The following is a 19,591-nucleotide window of genomic DNA, read 5'->3' on the forward strand; positions in this document are numbered from 1 at the left end:
AACAGAGCATTTTTTTATAGAATTCTAATTTCTGTCTTGCTTCTTTTTCTTTGAACAGTTTATGAAGAACCAGAAGACCCCAGTAACAGATCCTTTTTTTCAGAAATTATCTCTTCAGTGTCAGATGTCAAATTCAGTCACAGCGGTAGATACATGCTAACAAGAGATTACCTCACTGTCAAGGTTTGGGATCTGAACATGGAAACAAAGCCTGTAGAAACGTACCAGGTAGGTATCTCCTACGTCTTGAAATGCAACAATATAAAAGCATCGCTGTTCAAAAACTGAATGTTTTCCTAAACTTCTCATTGCTTGGTCTGAGAATTGGCTACCTAAGAAAGCTGCTAATCAAGTGGCCCTGTAGTTGCAAAAGGGGAATTTCAGCATCAGTAAGGAGGTGTAATGCCAGGGGAGTCAGGGTAACACTCATTGTGGATTGGGCTCTTGAAAGAAAGGATGCTTCTAACAAGGGAAATCATCTCTTCACTTTGGCATCTGTTTTCAAGTGATGTATTTCACTATTAACATTTAAAAGAAACTGAGGAAAGGATTTTGTGAGTTGCTTAGCATTCTGCTCCCGCTGGGACTGCTGAGAGTTTACACCTTTGTCATTTCAAAACTTCTTTTTAAAACTTCATTATGTGCTTCTCCCTTGTGCCTAGTTCTAGAAGCGATCAGTGTTAAACCCTAACATCACCACTGACACAGCAGTTTGCGAATGCCAGACACACACATCTGGTTGCCTGAATTCATTGCGATATTATCCAGACAAAATGCCAGTGGCTCCAGCCAGTGCTGAGTTTGTCCTCTGGCATCTGTTCTGTTTGGCAATAGAGGGCTGAGCTTACATTTTTTGACTCTGCCTTGAAGAAGAAAAATATGTCTGTGACACAGAAACTGCTCGTTATGAAAATGCAATGAGAAAAAGCTGTTAAGCTACTACAGAAGAGTATGCAAAGTAGGAAAAATGTCATTCATCTGGCTCGTACTGCTTACGTAGACAGCCCTACCACACTGCTGCAACAATCCTTCGTTTTCTGTGTCTGTATAATGGCAGGTGGGGTACAGGAGTTCACGGTAACTATCATTAGGATTGGTTTTAAAATAACATGTAATGAGAGTTTGGTAGTGTGACTTGTCAAAACAACCAAAATTTGACATCAATAACATCAGAGGTGTTTATTAGCTAGTGTTTAGTAGACAAAGTGGGCCCCAGTGTTTTCCAATGCACCCATTACATTGCGGTGGATACTCTTCAGTGTCTCTCTTGTTAGCATTGGAAAGTCTGAGCCTGTATACCTTTAAAACTACAGAATTGGTTTTGCTCTGAAAATGGCAGTACTTGTAATGCTAAATGTGTTGGAAATGTTGATATGCTGTGAAAATGAAGTGGGAGGGTAAGGGCAAGACTATGTTTTATATAACAGAAGCATATCTTAGATTTTAGGAACTTAGGTAATATATTATTTTATACTTATGCTAATGGAGTAGGCAACCTTGTCCCTGGAGAGGAATAGCTGGTCAGGCCAACGTGTTTGTCTTGACTTTGACATCTGCTTTTATTTCCTCATGTAGGTAGCTGTGAGACAAGCTGGCCACCTTTAAATCAGTCTGACACCCAACAGTGGGGCCAATTAAAAAGTTATATTTCTCCATGCTAAGATGTGGAGAATGACTATAATGTAAATTTCTCAGTACTGATTATTGTAATCAGAAGCTTATTAAAAAAAAAAAGACCCACAACAACAAAAACCCTGCAAATATGTCAGTGTTCTTGCTGCCTTACTTTAACCTATGGATTGCATTTCATTTTCAAATATTTATCCAGTGCCTTGTAAGGAGTATACAGATGCATAGCTGAGCGTTGCAGCGGACTAAAGGAGAATCTGGAACTCAGGGGCCTTAGAAAGCCAATAGCACAGGACTGCATAGGATTCACACAGTCCAGCTGCTCTGGGCAACCTTCAAAGTTTTTCACCTGCAGAGAGTAGAGAATTCTGTTCTTAAGAAAAAGTGGTTTAAATTACTCTTAAATAATTTGTCTTAGAGGTATCTTTCTCTCCCATACATAAATCTCATATATAAACTTGGCAATCTCTCAAGAAGCTTTTTGTGGTGGATCACCCGAAGACAACAAATAAACCTAACATTTTCAGTTATGTATCCAACATAATTATGATGACATGTATATCATTAAACTATTAAAAGATATTAATTAAAAGATTGAATTTCTCATTTCATCCACTGCATGGTAGCCACTTAGATATTGTCTAGCTGAGAGACTAATGAAGAGGGTCACAACAGGAGATTTCCCCACAGGGTTGTAAGAAAGAGCAAAGTCTGTAACTGTACTGCTTCATTATCAGGTTACAATTTTAGTATCACAAAAGAAATCGAATTCCTCATGCAAGTTCTTTTCTTTATCAATGCTGTGGCTAAAAGAATGCTACTGCACAGAACAGCCTGGCTGAAACACTTTATCAGCTGACAATGATTCAACATGATACTCTCCTGTTTATGCTTCACACAAAAGAAAAAAGGGCAGAGTATGGTGCACTGGACAGCACTAAAAGAGCAATACAGTGGAATGGCCAGTGCTTGAAAGTTGCAAGGCAGCCCTGCCTAACGGGATACTCTTTTGATGCTGCCCAGGTGAATTACCCCAGCAGAACCATACCAGCAGCAACCGGAGGTGAACAAGTTCATAGCTGATAATAGCTTGATCCACTTTTGGCAAGGTCTGGTGCACAGGGATTTGGACTAATGTGTCACTTACCAGTGCAATTCCTGATTGTGACTATTCAGTCCCAGTGAAACAGCTCCCCATGTAGTCATGTTGCTGTGTTAGTCTGGATCACAGAATTACTAGATAATTCCATGAAGGTCTGACCTAAAACAGTGTGGTGAAGAAAAGGAGAATGCCTTTTGTAATTAGTTAGGAATGAATTTGGTTGGGAATCAAGTACTACTCATATGTGGTAAGAACAATAACATATATGGTAGCAGACAAGGCAAATCTGATTTTACCCTCAATTGGTAGTGGCAGATGAACATGCAAACAAGGTAAAAATTAAGTGTTTCTTCCAGTGAGTTTTTCACAGTCATTCTGAGGGTCTGAACGTGGTCAAATGTGGTAAAGGGTCCACATGAAGAGCAAACTGGTTGTTCAAGGCAGTAGTGCAAGTTTGCAGGCAGAGTCAGTCAAGAAAAATGAGCTGAGACCTTGAAGAGATCAGTAAGAAATCTGAGAGAGGAACATGAAAATGCTTTTTGATAGAGCTGATAGAAAGGCACAGATACAAGCTGTGGAGTTGGACATACTTCACAAAGCGTGTATACATGACAGCGGTCATGACAGATGGCTACTGGAAACGGTAACAAGAGGAAGACCTAGAAATGACAGTCAATGAGGCAAATGTGGTCTACTTCCTTCTCCTGCCTTACCAACCTTTCTATTTTTTCCGAGTGTTGGGAGCTCACAAAGATGACAAAGGAAAGAACTCCAGTTCTGTAACAAATTACACTGCTAACATAACAAGGCTTTACGTAAAGAGAAAATGAAAGGATTTAATTACAGAGGGTGCAAGAAACTGCATCAGTACTAAAAGTGTTCTGACCTATTACTCACCATGAGGGTAAATGCATTTAATTGTGAAATGTGTTATCTGCATCTACCATTTGCCTATTATTTGCTGTATAAAACATTATCTGTTGATATACAGCTCAGTGTTCACTCATCTATTAATGCAAATTGATCCATGACTAAAATTCATAATCCTTAATAACCTTACGTTACAAATATTCTTAGGATACTGTACAATTTGGCTACTGAAAATGGGTTAGTTTAAAGAAAATATAAGTGAAAGGTCATTGTGCCTCGTCTGGTCTTGATAGAAGTTATCTTACTAGAAGAAATGTTTACGCCCTCAGGCCAGAGGAGGATGCTGAGCATCCATGAGCAGGAACAGTCTCCCTGGACTTGCAAGAATCAGTACCTCTGTATGCCAGAGCTAAATTATGCCCCTTGGCTATTGGATTGGTACGTGTGCTCTGAGAGGCCATCTACACATCTTTGTTTTACAGTTTCTACAACAGCTAGAAGAAAACATCAGGAGTGAAAGTGCATTAGTAAATCCGTCTAGGCAGGGATTTTCTAGCTCATTATTTCCTTGCCGAATGAAACCAATCATCCAGAAGGAAAACTAATCAAATTCAGCAAAGGACTGAAACAGTTTGCATGAGATCTGTCTCTTTATGATAACCCTTGTTCAGCAGAGATGTGTGGCCCAGCGGAGAGGTCTTCTGCTGGTTAGTCCCACTTTTCAAGTATGTAAGTGAGAATTTACAATGTTGTTTTTAACTCCCAGCCAAATAGGAGATATTCTTGGGCTAAATTAGTGTTCTAATTTGCAGCCTGTGCAACTGCAACTTTGTACTGTATTTGGGTTCGGAAATACCTTACCCAAATATACGTAATACCATACACTACAGCTTCTTTTAATAGAGTCAAGTTCTTTCTGCCACAACAAGTGAGAGTCCACTGATCTTGGAATATGACATTTCTGTTACTATTTAAATTAGATTTCTTGCACATTAATTAGCACATCTAGGGTATCAGCTGGTGAAATGTCTTTGGGAATTAGGCTAGCACTGAGAAAATCACCCAAGCAGGAAACAAATATGTTGAAGAGGGGTGGTCTGCAGCCTGCTGAGGGAGGTATGCTTCATGCCTTCCTGCAACAATAATTCTGTAGCTCCTGGTTAATTGGGCTGTGGAAAAGTACAGATAGCTTCTTTAGAGTTTAAACACAGTAGCTTCTGCAAAGCTACCAATCTGTGCAGCATATTTTGAACATGAACGTGGGAGATAAAGCAGAGAGTGGGGGGACTGGTTGTGGAGTTTTATATTTTGTTTTATTTCAAGAATAACAGTTATTTTCTTTGAAACAGGTCCATGATTACCTTAGGAGCAAGTTGTGTTCCCTCTATGAAAATGACTGCATCTTTGATAAGTTTGAATGTGCATGGAATGGATCAGACAGGTAATCCATCCTTACGTACATCACTGTCTTCATTTAGCAAAAGAGCTTCCATAAGATGGGGAACAATTAGAAAGTAAATTGTTATGCACGGTTATTTTCCACATCAATTTACATCTTCACATATCAGTGTTCAGGTTGGTAAAAGGTGTTTGGATATTGGTGCAGTTATGCCCCTGACCTCATTAGACATGATGTATACCTCGTTAATCTTGGCTCATGCCTTAAGGGAAAAAAAAACCTTCAAATTCTGTCCGTTTTCACCAAAATTGTAAGTAGGCTGCAAAAGTTAAAAAGAATGCTGCCAACTTGCACAGTCCCACGAACACACTAAGGAAGCTTGTGTGATCCTGTATCTACACATGAGCTACCTCAGAAATCCGGTTCATTTACTGGAAACAGGGAGCGAGGAAAGGCAGTCACGGGCACCCACTGATTCTCCACAAACTGCTGCCACCTTCCCACTGACATAAATGACAGTTTCTTCTGATACCTACCCCCATCAGAGCAGTCCCTTTCCCTATGCACCGAAGGAGAGGTGCTGGTTTTTATCTTGGACATAATACCTTGTTGAGTATTTTCATAAGAAATATTGGCACAACAAGTCAGAGGGTGCGAGCGAGGATGAAATGTGCTAATGCCATAATGTTAGCAAATGGTGGCAGTACTTTGGGGAGTAGGAATATTGTACAGGAAGAACTGAGCAGCCAAGACGACTGGGATAATAAAAATGGATGAAATCCAAGAGTATAATGCAAGGTGAGGATTTTAGTTAAAAGAAAACATGAACCTTCATCTTATCAGTTGGAAACAACTCACATTCATACGCTAGGTGACTGTGGAAGGGATTAGCAGTCTACAAAATGCATGTGAAAGAGAGCACAGGAGCCAATTTTGAATGGCACGCAGTGAATTCTGGCTCAGTAGAGCTAGGAGCCAAGAGGCAAAAGTTTGGCACTCGCTGAGAGCCTGGAACTGTGCCTTCAGCTCACTTAGCTTCTCATTTGGGAAAGAGAAGAATGGTCTGTCTCATTGTATTTGAAGCAGGCCTGCCCTCCCGGACTGGGCAAGGACTATGAAACAGAGTGTGGGACAGCTGTGAAAGAGGCAAATGTGATCCTAGCATGGGCAAGATTGGGATATCCAGCAGAGAAAGGAGTCGTGGTGACATTATGTTAGGGTCTTATTCAAAGACCTTTGGACTGCAGTTACACATTTCTTGTCCCTCATCTCCAAGGTGGATGAACTAATCGGGCAAATGGACAGCTGCTCTAAAGAGAGGAGAGGGCAGGAGTTTGGTTTTGATCAGCTTAGCAAAAGAGAAGCCAAGATTATACTTGCTTCTAGTAAGTATATCAAGGAGGTATACATGTGGAGGAAGAGGACCTAGCTAAGATACATGTGAATGATAATGACACAACAGCAAATAGGTATTGAGTGACAAGAGGTAATTATAGCCTGGAAATTAGAGGTAGCTCATACCTGTTCAGGCACTGACAGTGTGGAGTGGTCTTCCCGTCCTGAGTAATGGACATGTAAGAAGCCCAACTGCTTTGAGGATGGTGCTCAGGAAATTTGTGAAAGCAGTTATATGAGACCTTGATTAAAACAACAAGTGTCTGAACTTGGAAGTGCAGAACAAGGTCTCTTCCAGTCCTGTGTTCCACAAATGCAGATAAAGTGTAATGCTGTACACAAGGGGCATCTTCTCTTTGGACTACTTTCCTTTGCTCCTGTACCTGCCCAATGGAGAGATTCTGTCTTTACTAAGAAATAAAACTTTTACCTTGTATCGTTTATTATGCAAGTGAAACTATATTCTTTCATTCTCTCTGTTGTCTGCATGCCAGGGAAACGTGTTTTCTGACAAGGATTAACTCAGCATTGAGTATCCCCTGTGATACAAACTGCTGGCCATTTAAAATGACATAGGTGGACCACACTGGGCAAAGTCCTTCCCAGATTGCTATGACTGCAACTTGGGCACCAGCTGTTGTGGAAATGGCTTTGATATGGTCAGAAAGTGGGAATGACCCACGGAAGTTTTAGGGGAAGATCTAGGTTTCGGAGCTTTTCTCTGAACCTCCCAAACCCATGCGTGAATGGATGTTTTAGCAGAGGGTTGTCTCAGTCGACTGGTTACTACTTGAGTTTGGTCCTACTGGAAATACCAAAATAAGAGGTATTTTTTCTTAGAAATACAGACGGTGCTGATCCCTGCCTAAATCTGGCACAGAACAACAGCACAATCAAATCATTTAAATATTGTGAAACTTTGAAAAGATTCAGGGCTTTTCAAGTTCTTTAAAACCATTTTGCTTATCCTTGATGGGAATTCCCAGTGCGTACAGGACGGACAGCCACATGTTCCCAGGCCCAGAGCCTTTCTCCTGCAGTTGAATGAAATGGTGCCATCCTCATTAGTGCGGTAAGACCACTCTCTGGATAGTTGCCTAGTAATAATAGAAATATTATTCAATATTAGGATTTAAAGTGAGCGTAATATTTTCATTCCTCCTTGACAGATCAGGAAGATTAATGCAGTAAGTAATTATTAAGTGGGAACATGAGATTGTGGGGGCTTCATTTGTTGTACTGCCCAGGCGCTGGGGCGTTGTTAGTCGTGCACAATTACCAAATCCGTCACTAACCACAATACACTGCTCTTGATTGTAAGGAACACTTGAGTACAACAGCTGGCAACATTTGACAAAAGATAAGGGTTTTCTTTAATCTAGTTGTTTCTCTTTAAGGGTCAAATGTATCATCACAGATGTTCATTTTTCAAACATTCACTCTTCTGAGCTTCTTACTTCTGTGCATGACAAGTATTGTATTGTTTTGCTACACATTACAAGGATTTTTTTGTTGGATCATAATTTAAATTATATTTGGGTACCAGTAACTCTTCAAGAACAGTTCATTTGAATAGTAAGATCACTTAATTTGATCCTTTTGGTATGTATTTTTTTAAAAAGAACTACTGCTAAAGGTAAGCAATGCCTATTAACAATGGTACTCTTAAAAGATGTGGCAATACAGTATTTATATTATTAATACGTCTACATAACAGTAATAACTGTTATTTTTATCTTTTGCAGACTTTAAAGCTACAGTGACAATTTAAAGTGACAGGATTGTTCAGTTAAAAATGATTATTTAGGTGAAAATACTTTTTATTAATTTTTGTCATTACTAAGGAGTTAATCTAGGCTATGATAGAACCTGACGGTGAGGCTGTTTACGAAAAAAATCAATGTACGTGAGCTCTGATTAGAACGTGATTGATGCTCAGTTACTCCAATGAACAGGAACTAATACAATCAGACAGAGCCGATCTCGTTTGCTGAAGGGCACATTAATCACTATGTACTTTGGCAATAACAGTGGTCAGGGGAGGGAGTCAAGCAGGGGTCTTACACTAATTCAACCAGATGAGTACATATTATCTGTGCTTGAGTATATTACACTAAAATCATGCCATCTTTATTGTATATACATCATTACATGACTATGTAGAATATGTGAGCCCTATTTATACACCAATTTAATTTAGTTCTTTCATTTATTTCCAAAGTCAGGTCTTTTAATAATGACCCGCAAGACACTGTTTTCTTCTCACTGTCAACCATACCTATTTTGTTGTTTCAGTTTTGCCTCAAAAATTGGCACTTATGGAGCTGTTTGTGAGTTACGGGAGAAGCCAGTAAAAGAAAAAAATAGTGTAGTAATTCTACATGGTAGTAAGTGAATACCTTAATTACTGTTCTTTTTTTTTTTTTAAGATTTCAAATGAATGGGTGTATGGGAACCCTTCCAGGGAGACTTCTGAATACCATCATGATAAGTGATATGCTGTAAGCAGATGAGTGAAGTCACATACAACTGTTCAGTCAGTCCTTTCCTACTGAACTGTCATTCATCCCACTGAATATCCATCAGCCTTCACTCTAATCAGGCGGAATTGGCAGGTCCCAGTGGATGAGATGTTAACAGTCTATTCCTGTCTGGCAGCACGCTCCATGCTGGAGAGCTAGAAGACATCCTTTTGTTCTCAAGGCTCTGCATGTCAAATATTAGCTTGGAAGGACTTGGGGATCCCCTGTTCTTATTCCCAGTCTTATCCCAGCCAGCTGTGCCACAACCCTGAATCCGGTGTCTCAGGTTTTCCCATTGGCATACTCCCCAGGAGGTTTAAAGAAGTTCCTTCTTTGTGATGTGGAGTCACTTGCTTCATGCTGCGCAGAATAAAGGAAAATTCCCCAGTGTGTCAACAGGCCCCCACTGTTTGCAACAGTGCTTCTTCCTTTCCCTTTGTCATAATAAATCTCATTTTTCATTCCCATGAAAAATGTTTTTGAAGAGTTTTCCTGGAACCAATCCTTTCTTCTCCTAAGGTCAGCTTGTCACGAAACCAGATCTGGTGGGCCTTGCTTGTCAGTCCCAGGAGACTGCAGATGTGCTGTTCTGCACTGGTACACATGCTACTGAAATCTTGCAAATTTAGGGGCTCAAAATGTAATTGGGGAGGCGGTTTCAGGTGAGGGAAATGGTCCCTTTTCATGCTGAGTGCCTTGAGGGACTCCTTTGCAGAGATTTACAAGTCCGGAGGCAGGCTCTGGTGGAAGCTGCTCCGAGTCTCCTCCCCTCACACTTGCTTGGATTCGATGTCCTGCCTCTTTTGCCACAGGGAATGAAGTTCTGTTGCCACATTTGCAGTGAGGGGGAGGTTAACAGGCTGGATTAGTTTTTCTATCATCCTTAAGCCTGGCGTGCACAGGTCCTTGAAGCCTGCCCAGCCTTAGTCCTGTGTCACATCATCCCATGACTTCCATGGGCTCTTGAGCAACAGTGGAGGGGGGAAATTATGCTGTGAGCTGGATTTCTCCAGACAATAGAAATCTGCAGGTGAAGAAAAATTTCTGTGCATTGAGGAAGACTAATCTGGGCCAGAGTTAGCCCAAAAATTATTATGAAAGAGTCTCTTAAAAAAACCAAACCCAAATCCAACACAAAACAATGTGAAGCAAGTATGGTTTGGTTTTTAAGCAAAGCCGTAATTCCAGCTGATGTCCCCAGAGTTTCAGGGCAAACCCTGACATCCAGGAAGGCAGCTGATTGGAGCAATTTTGATAAAAACTGTTGTATGCAAGGATGGCTGCGACATGGGTGACATTTAAGAGCTCGGCTTCCAGTAAAGAAATCTGAACGAAGTATGGGAATAACAGATACGAGCAAGACAGAGATACACCAATTCTTAGTGACTGACATGTTTGATGAAATCTCAATGCCTAAAAATCATTGTGGAAGATCTCATTGAAGTTTAGTACAAATGATGAAGTCCTATTCAGATGCCCTTGAGGTTGGTGAAGTAGGGAATTTGTTGACCTTCCAACAGGAGCAGAACTTTAGAGGGGGAAGCCACGTACTGAAGCATTTCATTTAACAAAGAGTCATTACCAAAACCAAAATACTGAGAGCCAGATGTTTTAAGGTATTAAGATGCTTAAAGATGCTGAAGCCACCAGTAGTTGTTAGAGTGGTGCTGTAGACCCTAAAACTCTGGCCCTAAATTAAACATCAGTGGTACAACTACTGGTTGTCATGTTCAGCCCAAAGGAGAAGGCGAGGATGGAGGCCCAAAGCCCTCAAGGGCTCAGCAAGTTGTCTGTCAGAGTAAGTAAGACTGGAGGTAGTGGGAGATGGCAAAGAAAGGGTGAGCAGTGAGACCTCCGAGAGTAAAATGAAGAGATGAGAGGAAAAAAAAAGGGACAGAAAGGGAAATGACAGAGTGAAGCAAAAGAGACGACAGCAGGGACCAGAGGATGAAGCTAGGGGGGACACTTCACTGGCAGGAGAGAGAAGCAGATATAGTGTTTTTTAAAAACTGGAGCAGGGTAGAGGGAAATGGAAAAAGAGGAGGGGAGGAGGTAGAGGGGGAGGGAAAGGAAAACCTAACTGGAAAGTGTGGTAAAGACCAGAGTCAAGGTTGTAAGGGAAGAAAGGGAAAAAGAGAACAGAATGGCAACTAGAGAGGGAGTAAGAAGAAAAGTCAATAGAATAAAAGGAGGATTGGACTGTGCCGGGGGTTTCTCCTTCCCCTTTTACCTTCTGTAAGAATACATTTGTCCTGCTTGTAAAGAAAAAAAAAAATGGATAAGATTTTGGGCCATAGCTGTGAAGGCTATGAGGACGGAAGTTTGGGAGTGAGATGCCTCAGATTGTGTCACTAATAAGCAAGAACGCCCCAGTGTCAGTGCAGGCTGGACGAATTAGTAGCGTTTTGTGTTGTCGCTCAAAACACGCACATTTGAAGAATTGTCAGAAACCCTCAGACCTTGCTTGGAGCAGCTCGAAAAGAGGGAGCAGGGGGTACCCGTGTGCTCTGCAGAGCAGCACCATGCGGAGAGGAAAACGTGTTCCCCTCGTGGGGCAGCGTAGGAGGGTTAGCGTGGAGCTGGGCGAATGCATTTGGGGCCCTGCAGGTACGGGGTGTTGCCTCTCCTTCCAGAGCACCGGCTAGGCTGCCGATGCGTGAAATGTAGGCGGGGGTAGCCATGTTGCTGTTATTGGGGTTTTTTCCTGCTTTTTTGCCTTTTTGGCCTTTTTTAAAATTTTTTTTTTAAATCATGCTGCCGGTAGCTGTGGTGGTTTGAGCTGGGTACAGTCTATCAGCAGCTTTGTTCCAACCTGAGCTATCAGTACGCTGCTTCTCAGGGTGCGCTGGAGTGCGTTCTGCGTCCTAAATACCCCTGCGTGGATGAGATGACAGTACCTCTGACTGTGGGTAGCACAACTTCTAAACCTGCTTTCTGAGTAAAATTAAAGGTGGTTAGAGCTTTTCAGGGCTGCTCCCTTACACACCTATGAATTAGCATGGGGAGTTTTTTGGGGGGGGGGTTGTTTGGTTTCTTGAACCAGCCTCACTTACAAGGGTGTTGTGCAAGCACTTGTAACACTGCTGTGCACAGCAAAAAGTCTGGAAATACTGAACAGACTCTTCCTATACTCAGCTACAATTTTTATTCTTTTATATATATATATAAAAAATTCTCCTTATCGCATACATTCCATTATTGTATATTATATTTTCCTGAATGGGAATAAATTGCAGGCTTATGTCTAGTTCTCGCTCTCTCTTATTGTTATTTTAAGCAGCAGGTAAGGTTATAATCCATTTGTGTTTGTGACCTTGAACAGAATGGGCACTTTCTCATTTACATAATGCTATTTTTTACTGAGCCATTAAACTGCAGAAAAACAGGGTCAGCATGAAAAGTAGTCATCTACATATGTTAAATAAAATAACTGCAGTAAATCCAACCAAAAAAAGCAGACTTTTAAAAATATGCGAGACTTCAAGAAATTAAAAAGCAAATGGACTGTAAAGGCAGTTTTACTGCAAGCAAAACCTCCTAAAATAAGATTCTTGACAAACACCTCTCTGTGCATTTGGTGCACTGGTACTCTGCCTGCATGAAAACTGCTCCGCTGACAGTTCCTGCCTTCCTCAGGAGGGATGCTCCTCATTCCCCTGGGAACCGCGGCTCTGCAGCCCATGGCACAGGGTGCCCCAGCATTATGAACCTGTTTCAATATTTTGCCTCGGGGAAAAAAACCCCACAGTGGTGTGCTGGGCTGTTTGCATCACAAATTGTGTACGTTAGCGCTGAGATATGAAATAACCTCGATTTTTTCATGTTGTGAATAACCATTACAGCAGGAGCCGTAATGACAAGACATGGTGATTGGGAAGGAGTGAAACATTAGATTTACTGCTGTTGATTCAATTTCTGAAATGGGCTCTAATCTTCATCAATAGGCTTTCTGCAGCTTCTGGGGTACGTTTTATCAAGCTGTCACGCTGACTCTTGTTTTTTTAGCTTGTGAGATTGTTAACTTGTGCCTTACTAAGCAGGATTGTGCCAGGTCTTTGTGGGTGGGGAAGGTGAGGGAGACCTCACTGCAGACAACCCAAGGGCAGGTACTGCTTCGGGAGAGCAGCGAGGCAGCTCCCTGCCAGGCTGGCTGCAGCTACGTACGGACAAGTGCCTCTGTTGCCCATCCTCAAACTCAGCAGCAGAGCAGCGGTGCAGCCAGCGGTGTGCTGCCTGCAGACCTCAGGAAAGCAGCCTCTCGACAGGGTGAAGGCTGTCGGTGAGCTCTGGCTGAGGGCAGTGCACGCTGTGTCCCACACCTCTCTGATTTGCAGCGGTTTCCTTTAGCACCTCAGGAGCTGCAAAAAGCTCAGTGTGGAATCAGCTGTCATCAAACTCCGGTATGCCATCAGCAAACGTGGAAGCCGGATGGAGCTGGCAGTCCTGCTAGTGATTCACAGCATACAAATCCAGCTCACCCGCTCTAGTTACCCTACCGTGCCTCTGCAGCGAGCGGAGCTGCTGTCACTCAGCAGCTGTACTGCAAAAGCAGCTAGCTGCACAGCTCCCTTTTGTGTGTGTTTCAGTATATTATTCATTTGTATCACAGTAGCTCCTAATGGCCCCAAATGAGATCAAGGCTACACTAGCTGGAGGCTGTGCACACAGCGTAAGACAGCTCCTGAATCCAGGAGCATCTAATCTAATGGGCTAGTGAGTGTAGGGCAGAGAGTACAGTTTATGCCTTATTCTCCCATGGTTGCGTATGCCGTGGTCTCCTGGCCAGCATCTGCTCGACACAGATTCCCCCAAAGTGGGAAACAACAGCAAACTGCTAAAGCCATGTAACTGTCATTTGAGATGGAGGTTAGTTTATTATATGCAAAGCGTGGGAAATAAGCTCTGTCGGGCTGTACTAGAAAGGCAAACAGTTCCTGATTGCCTGAGTCTTGTAACTGTACAGCTTCTCCCGTGGAGACCTGACCGTTCGGGGTGGATTCCCCTTTCAGAACGGAAATTCAGAAAAAACACCCTGTTTGGGGCTGAGACAGCAGAGTAGAGCGTGGCCCTGGCTTCACGAATGGAAAAAGTTCACAGGGAATGAGCTTGTGAACGAGGCTCTGAAACCCATGATTATGCTAATCCAATAACCTGAGGGCCATGGATGAAATCCTGAATTCATTAAAGTTAGTGACAAAATATCCTCCCCATGGGACTGGGGGAATGAAGCAACTGGCAATCCATTATTTCAAACTACAAGCTGATGAATGAGGTAATTTTTATACAGATCGAGGTATGTTTTCTGTTCCTTTCTCCCAGACCCAGAAATATATCCTGACTTGAATCTTTGTTCGAACTTCATACAAGAGATGACAGAATCTTGTTTATCACGTGTTTATTTCTAAGAAGCATTGTAGATAGCAAATTTTAATGGTGTCCAGACTTGCAAGTTCCATGGCTTCAGAAGGGAAAAGGGTTTATTCTGGAAATAAATTTACTTGTGCAAACTCTGTGTGATTTTTCAGAACCTTTAGAAACACCTTTCTTCAAAATACTGACTAAAATATATAATTATGTACTAAATCTTGCTATTGTATCACAAGGTTTGAAGTACTTGGAATTTTTTTTTTAAAGACTTTTTCTGGAATCATGGTAAATCTCAGCTGTCAGAAAAGGTAAAGCTCTGGAGAAAGAAAAAAGCCTGAAATATATGACCCTTAAAAGCTCATAAAAAGCTGGAAGGTAATTAAAAATAACTTATTAAAACATATTACTTTTATTGTCTTGTGAAGTCAGTCTCATGATGTCAAAGTCCTGTCATTTGTGCATGCTTCAGGATGCAAGTTTTAGGGTAACTGTAATTTTCATTGAATACTCTAATAGTGAAGGGGAAGATGTTAGTAGAAGAAAACTATTCTCTGGGAAATACTGGGAAAAATCCTGGTTTTTTATTCTTTCCCAGCTGAAACCAGAAGACATCTAATCCTAAGGTTAAAGCTCAACTGTCCTGATCCAGTTGTGTTAGCAGACATCCCACAAGCTGCTGTTTAATTTTGTCTTTGTTTTCTCTCTCTCTCTTTCTCTCTACAGTGTGATAATGACAGGTGCATATAACAACTTTTTTCGAATGTTTGACCGAAATACCAAGCGGGATGTTACCTTGGAGGCATCCCGAGAGAGCAGTAAACCACGAGCTATTCTTAAACCCCGGAGAGTCTGCGTCGGAGGCAAACGGAGGAAAGATGACATCAGTGTTGACAGTTTGGACTTTACTAAGAAGATCTTGCACACAGCGTGGCATCCAACTGAGAACATCATTGCTATAGCAGCGACAAACAATCTGTACATATTTCAGGATAAAGTGAACTCAGAAATGCACTAGATTTATCAGTATCCCTCTATATTTACAAACCAGCCTCTTGAGAGTTGTAGAAGGATGTGATCTTCACAAAAATTGTGGCTTCTGTGGTGGGATTTGTAGGTTGCATCCTTTCATCCCTCAGCCTGTATCATTATTGGCGGCAAGCCGACTATTTTCCATCACTGCAACTGTATGAGTAAAGGCACGACTGCAAATCCAGTATTTTGGTCTGTATCGGTTCCTTTAAACAAACAGGGGTATTTATTCACTTTGGGAGCGTTCCTGAGGAGGGCTGAGACTCCTCAACTCCCGTCAGTCCTTTTGAGGGTCTCAGTGGTTCACAGGACCATGCTGTTCTGGTGCACTGCCTGCTTTTGCAGTCCACAGCATTTACCACATTGTTAGAGCTTTTTGCTTCAATCTCTTATTATTTTTTTTTTTCAGTAACGTTTTCCTGTCTTTCAACTGAGCCAAGCCTGTTCGAGTGAATGACTGTTTGAGTGCTATTAGAGCACGGGGCACGTTGGAGGGGCCTCATGACAATTATAACTGGAAGCAGAATCCCTGCTGCTGAAAAGCTGCCCTGCCTCACCCGTCCCATTCCCTTCTTTACAACACCCTCTTATTTATTTATTTATTCACATTACTAACTTTGTGCTTCAGCTTCCCCAGTGAATAAGTGACAGGCTGGTATAGTTACTTAGCCAGCTTATTTTAAGAAGTTCATTCTCCATAGATCTCTCTGCTCTGTTTAAAACCATAACTAGTATCTCCATCAGGTGGAGGACTATTAAAAAACTTGGTGTTGCCGCTCCAGAGGGAGTGGCTGGTCAGACACAGCCTGGCAGGTAACACACACAAACCTGTCCTACCGCTCGGGGGTTGGAGTTCTGCAAACCTTGCCTAGAAGTGCTGTCCTTGAAGGCAATGATCGACTTCAGTGGGAACAAAGTTACATCACTGCTAGACACTTCAGAAAACCCCTCGTTTGTTTACTGCACGATGGTTATTTTAATCCTGGCATTTGGGGAATACAGGCAATGCCATGGTATCTGTAACTGGAAAAGAATGGTACTGGGAGATGTAGCACCGCTCAGTGAATTTTAATGTTTTAAAATGAGTCCACTGCTGGGCGACAAAATTATTCCTGGAGAAACATGAAAAATAAAAAACTCCAAACCAAACAAAAGCTTCCTTAGATTCTTTAGATCTATCTCTGTTTTCAAATGAATAGTGATGTAAATGGAAAATGAAAGTACATGCAATCGGTGTACCACATGCAGGAATTATACGGGAATGGTGCAGTGGGCAGGGAGTCCTCTCAATCCAGGAAAAGAAAGTTCTGCTGCATGCCTAATAGTGCTGGCCAAAAAATTAATATCCCAAAGGATTTCTCCTCAAACCATGAATAAAAGAGCACAACACAGATGACCTGTTAATCTGCCCATATTAAAACTCCTCAGAAAAAAAAAAGTCTTTAAGCCATTATGCACTGATTTCTTGGTAAGTGGAGAATGTACTGATGAAGGGATCTGCATGCTTTTATATTTTGGTTTGGGGGAAAGGGTGGGTGAAAATCTGCTTACAAGAACTAAAAAAGCAAAGTCTACAGCTTTTATATGACATCTTAACACAACACATGAAATCTGTATGTTTGAAGTTTTCTAGCTCAATGCTGTATATTTTGTGTGTAGAAGCACAAACGCATGTGCATCAGTTTCCAGCCACACTAAACACATACGGTATGAAATGTGTAGGTTAATTTTTAAAGGGAATGAGGAATGTTTGTTTATAAAATACTGTATGCTGTAGCAGGCATGGACAGTATATGTACATATTTATTCTAATGAACTTTAACAAAATTGCTTTTCTTTTTTTTTTCCTTGTAAAAAGGTTTAAGAATGTGGTAAATTGTAGAGAAAACTTGGTAATGCCAAACTACTGCTTCAAGAGTGTCATACAATTTCTTTGACTTTTGGCCTCCTCCATTAACCTTTGCAGCTCAAAAAAAAAAAAAAAAGCTATCATCAGCTCATATTGGCATTTACAGCTAAAAGTACTGTAAAACATATATTTAGCTTTTAACATTCTCAAGTAAGATTCTATAGATAACTTATTATAAAGCAGATCTTAATACAACAGTTTTTTGTTTTTAATTTGAAGTACCTTACTCTGTTACAGCTTTGGGTACCAAAAAGAACATGTTAAAATTAAATAAAGAAATATATCTTTGGAGCTTTATAAAACTAATGAAATACCGAACCAAAATACCATGAAGTGATTATAGACGAAATAAATAGAAACCTTTCAAAGACCAGTATTCCATTCCTGTCTTTGACATCGCTACTACAGTTCGGTTTCCTGGTTTCTTGAATATATGGAAAGTTAACATCGTCATTGTGAACGTTTCCAACTTTCTTTCTCCTTTTAGTTTGAGCTTTCGGTGGTGTAGAGTAAGTGATGGTAAAGTTGGTAAATCTGATTGTTTTGAAAGCTGTTGTTCATGGCTGCATTCTTTGTGTTGCACAAATTAGCTAACTGTTGTTGAATAAAAATATAAATATGTTAATACCAGCTTTTTCAATAAAACTACAACCAAAAAGGCATAAATAGATGACTTCAAGGCACAGCTTATTTTTAGGCTAGACATGAAAGAGTTGTTTAGCTCCTTTCACAAAGGAGGAGGAGTCGCAGGGACCGGGACTCACCGGACAAGCTACTGTGTGAACCTGAAGCGTTGTGGCAGGTAGAGGAGAAAACACGGCCGGGAACGGGCCTGACGGGGGGCGTAGGGCGGTGCAGAGCGTGCGCAGGCAGCTACAGCAGAGCTGGAGATACGCTTTTGGTTCACACCTTGGACCAGCTTTTTCCTCCGCTCAAGATAGGCTTTAGATGTGAGTCTCCGTCTCCTACAGACAGAATAAGAGACGTGCCATGTGAAGCGACACACAGAGTCACAGGGTAAAAAATGGCATCGGTGTCATCACTGGCCAGATTGGAGACCTTCCAGCGCAGCGGACCGTGAGGGCACGTCTGGGACGTGTCCAGGCCTGGCCTCCCAGATGAGACAGACATTGGCCCAGGTGACAAACCAGAGAGCTACCAGCAGAGCAGCATCCCTCTTCCCCCCCCCCCCCCCGCTCTCTTTCTACCTCTACCCCAGGGGAAAATTGGGGGGAAAAAAAAAAAAGGAAAAAAGAAGGGGGAAAAAAAAAAAGGAAAAAAGAAGGGGAAAAAAAAAAAGAAAAAAGAAGAAAAAAAAAAAGCTGGCTTGGCATACACACTTAAAGCTAGGAAAGCATTCACGTCCCGGTCCAAATTGATGCCTGACCCTCCCTGGTCATCCTGCCCCAGATCTTGGGCTCTTCTTTGGAAGCTCAGCCTAAGGCAGCTAACCCTGCCTGCATGTTCCACACAGAGCCCTGGGGAGTGAGAACCACCTGGGCATCAGCACACGAGATGATAGACACTGGAAGGCTAAGTCCTTTTTCTGGATGCAGACCAGAATAAATTTGCCTCAGCTGTTAGATGAGGCAGTGTGTGGCTTTGCACAGCTCTCCCAGAGCTTACATGCTAATTTCCCCCCCCTCCCTTTTTGGGAAGATACAATCAATCCCACTCATTTAGATGGACAAATATGACTAGGCACTGAAGAGCGAAATCTCAGCTGAAAATCAACACATCAAGCAATACACTATTTACCTTTCCAGTTTCCCTTTTCATCCCTAAATACCCAGTAGGAACAGGAGCCAGATGGCCAGCGCTCACGCCTTGGAAATTTTCACGGGCATACTTAGTAGCTGCATACGGCAATTTAACCCTTTATGGTTTGGGGGGGGGATATTGGCATGAGCTACCTGCTTCTCCTGTTTGCAGCCAGCAAGTCATCTTGCTTTCAGGTAGTTAAGTCCTTTGGAGCCTTCCAAGGTTGTGGTTATTAATCCCCAATGAGAGGGCAAGTATAAGGATTGTTCACTTTCTATGTCCAATTTTCAGTAACATTATTATCATCAATTTGCTCCTGTTCCCAATAGAAATCCTTTTCCATTTGCAGTCTTCTCAGCAAATTGCATTAAGTCTAAAATTAGAGCATGAATTGCTTATCTTGCTCGTGTGCAAGAACCTCAGAAGGCAACATGATTACTAGAGCGGGTTGAAATTCAAAAACTGTACGGGACAGTTTGCCAGGCACACTGGAAAGGTTTGCTTTCAGAGTGCACCATGAGAAAGCTTTTCTTAGAAGTGATTTTTTTTCCTCCTTCTCTCTGAAGCTGGACGAGGATCAAACTTTTATTCACGTGAAAGTGAGCACA

At 41.8% G+C, this 19,591-nt stretch overlaps 1 protein-coding gene across 5 annotated transcripts in view; it reads left to right on the forward strand.

Moving 5' to 3' along the window:
- PPP2R2C (protein phosphatase 2 regulatory subunit Bgamma) overlaps nucleotides 1–17,888 on the forward strand; it is a 208,659-nt gene extending 190,771 nt beyond the window's left edge. For all 5 annotated transcript variants that reach the window (XM_075148675.1, XM_075148677.1, XM_075148679.1 and 2 more), the window contains 3 exons: nucleotides 59–228; nucleotides 4,951–5,042; nucleotides 15,008–17,888. In XM_075148675.1, the coding sequence (XP_075004776.1) occupies nucleotides 59–228; nucleotides 4,951–5,042; nucleotides 15,008–15,299 (554 nt within the window). In that variant the 3' untranslated portion in view covers nucleotides 15,300–17,888. The remainder of the gene's footprint in view (nucleotides 1–58; nucleotides 229–4,950; nucleotides 5,043–15,007) is intronic.
- The last annotated feature ends 1,703 nt before the right edge of the window (nucleotides 17,889–19,591 follow it).

The sequence above is a fragment of the Calonectris borealis genome, chromosome 4, assembly GCF_964195595.1.
Source record: "Calonectris borealis chromosome 4, bCalBor7.hap1.2, whole genome shotgun sequence".
Lineage (NCBI taxonomy): Eukaryota > Metazoa > Chordata > Aves > Procellariiformes > Procellariidae > Calonectris > Calonectris borealis.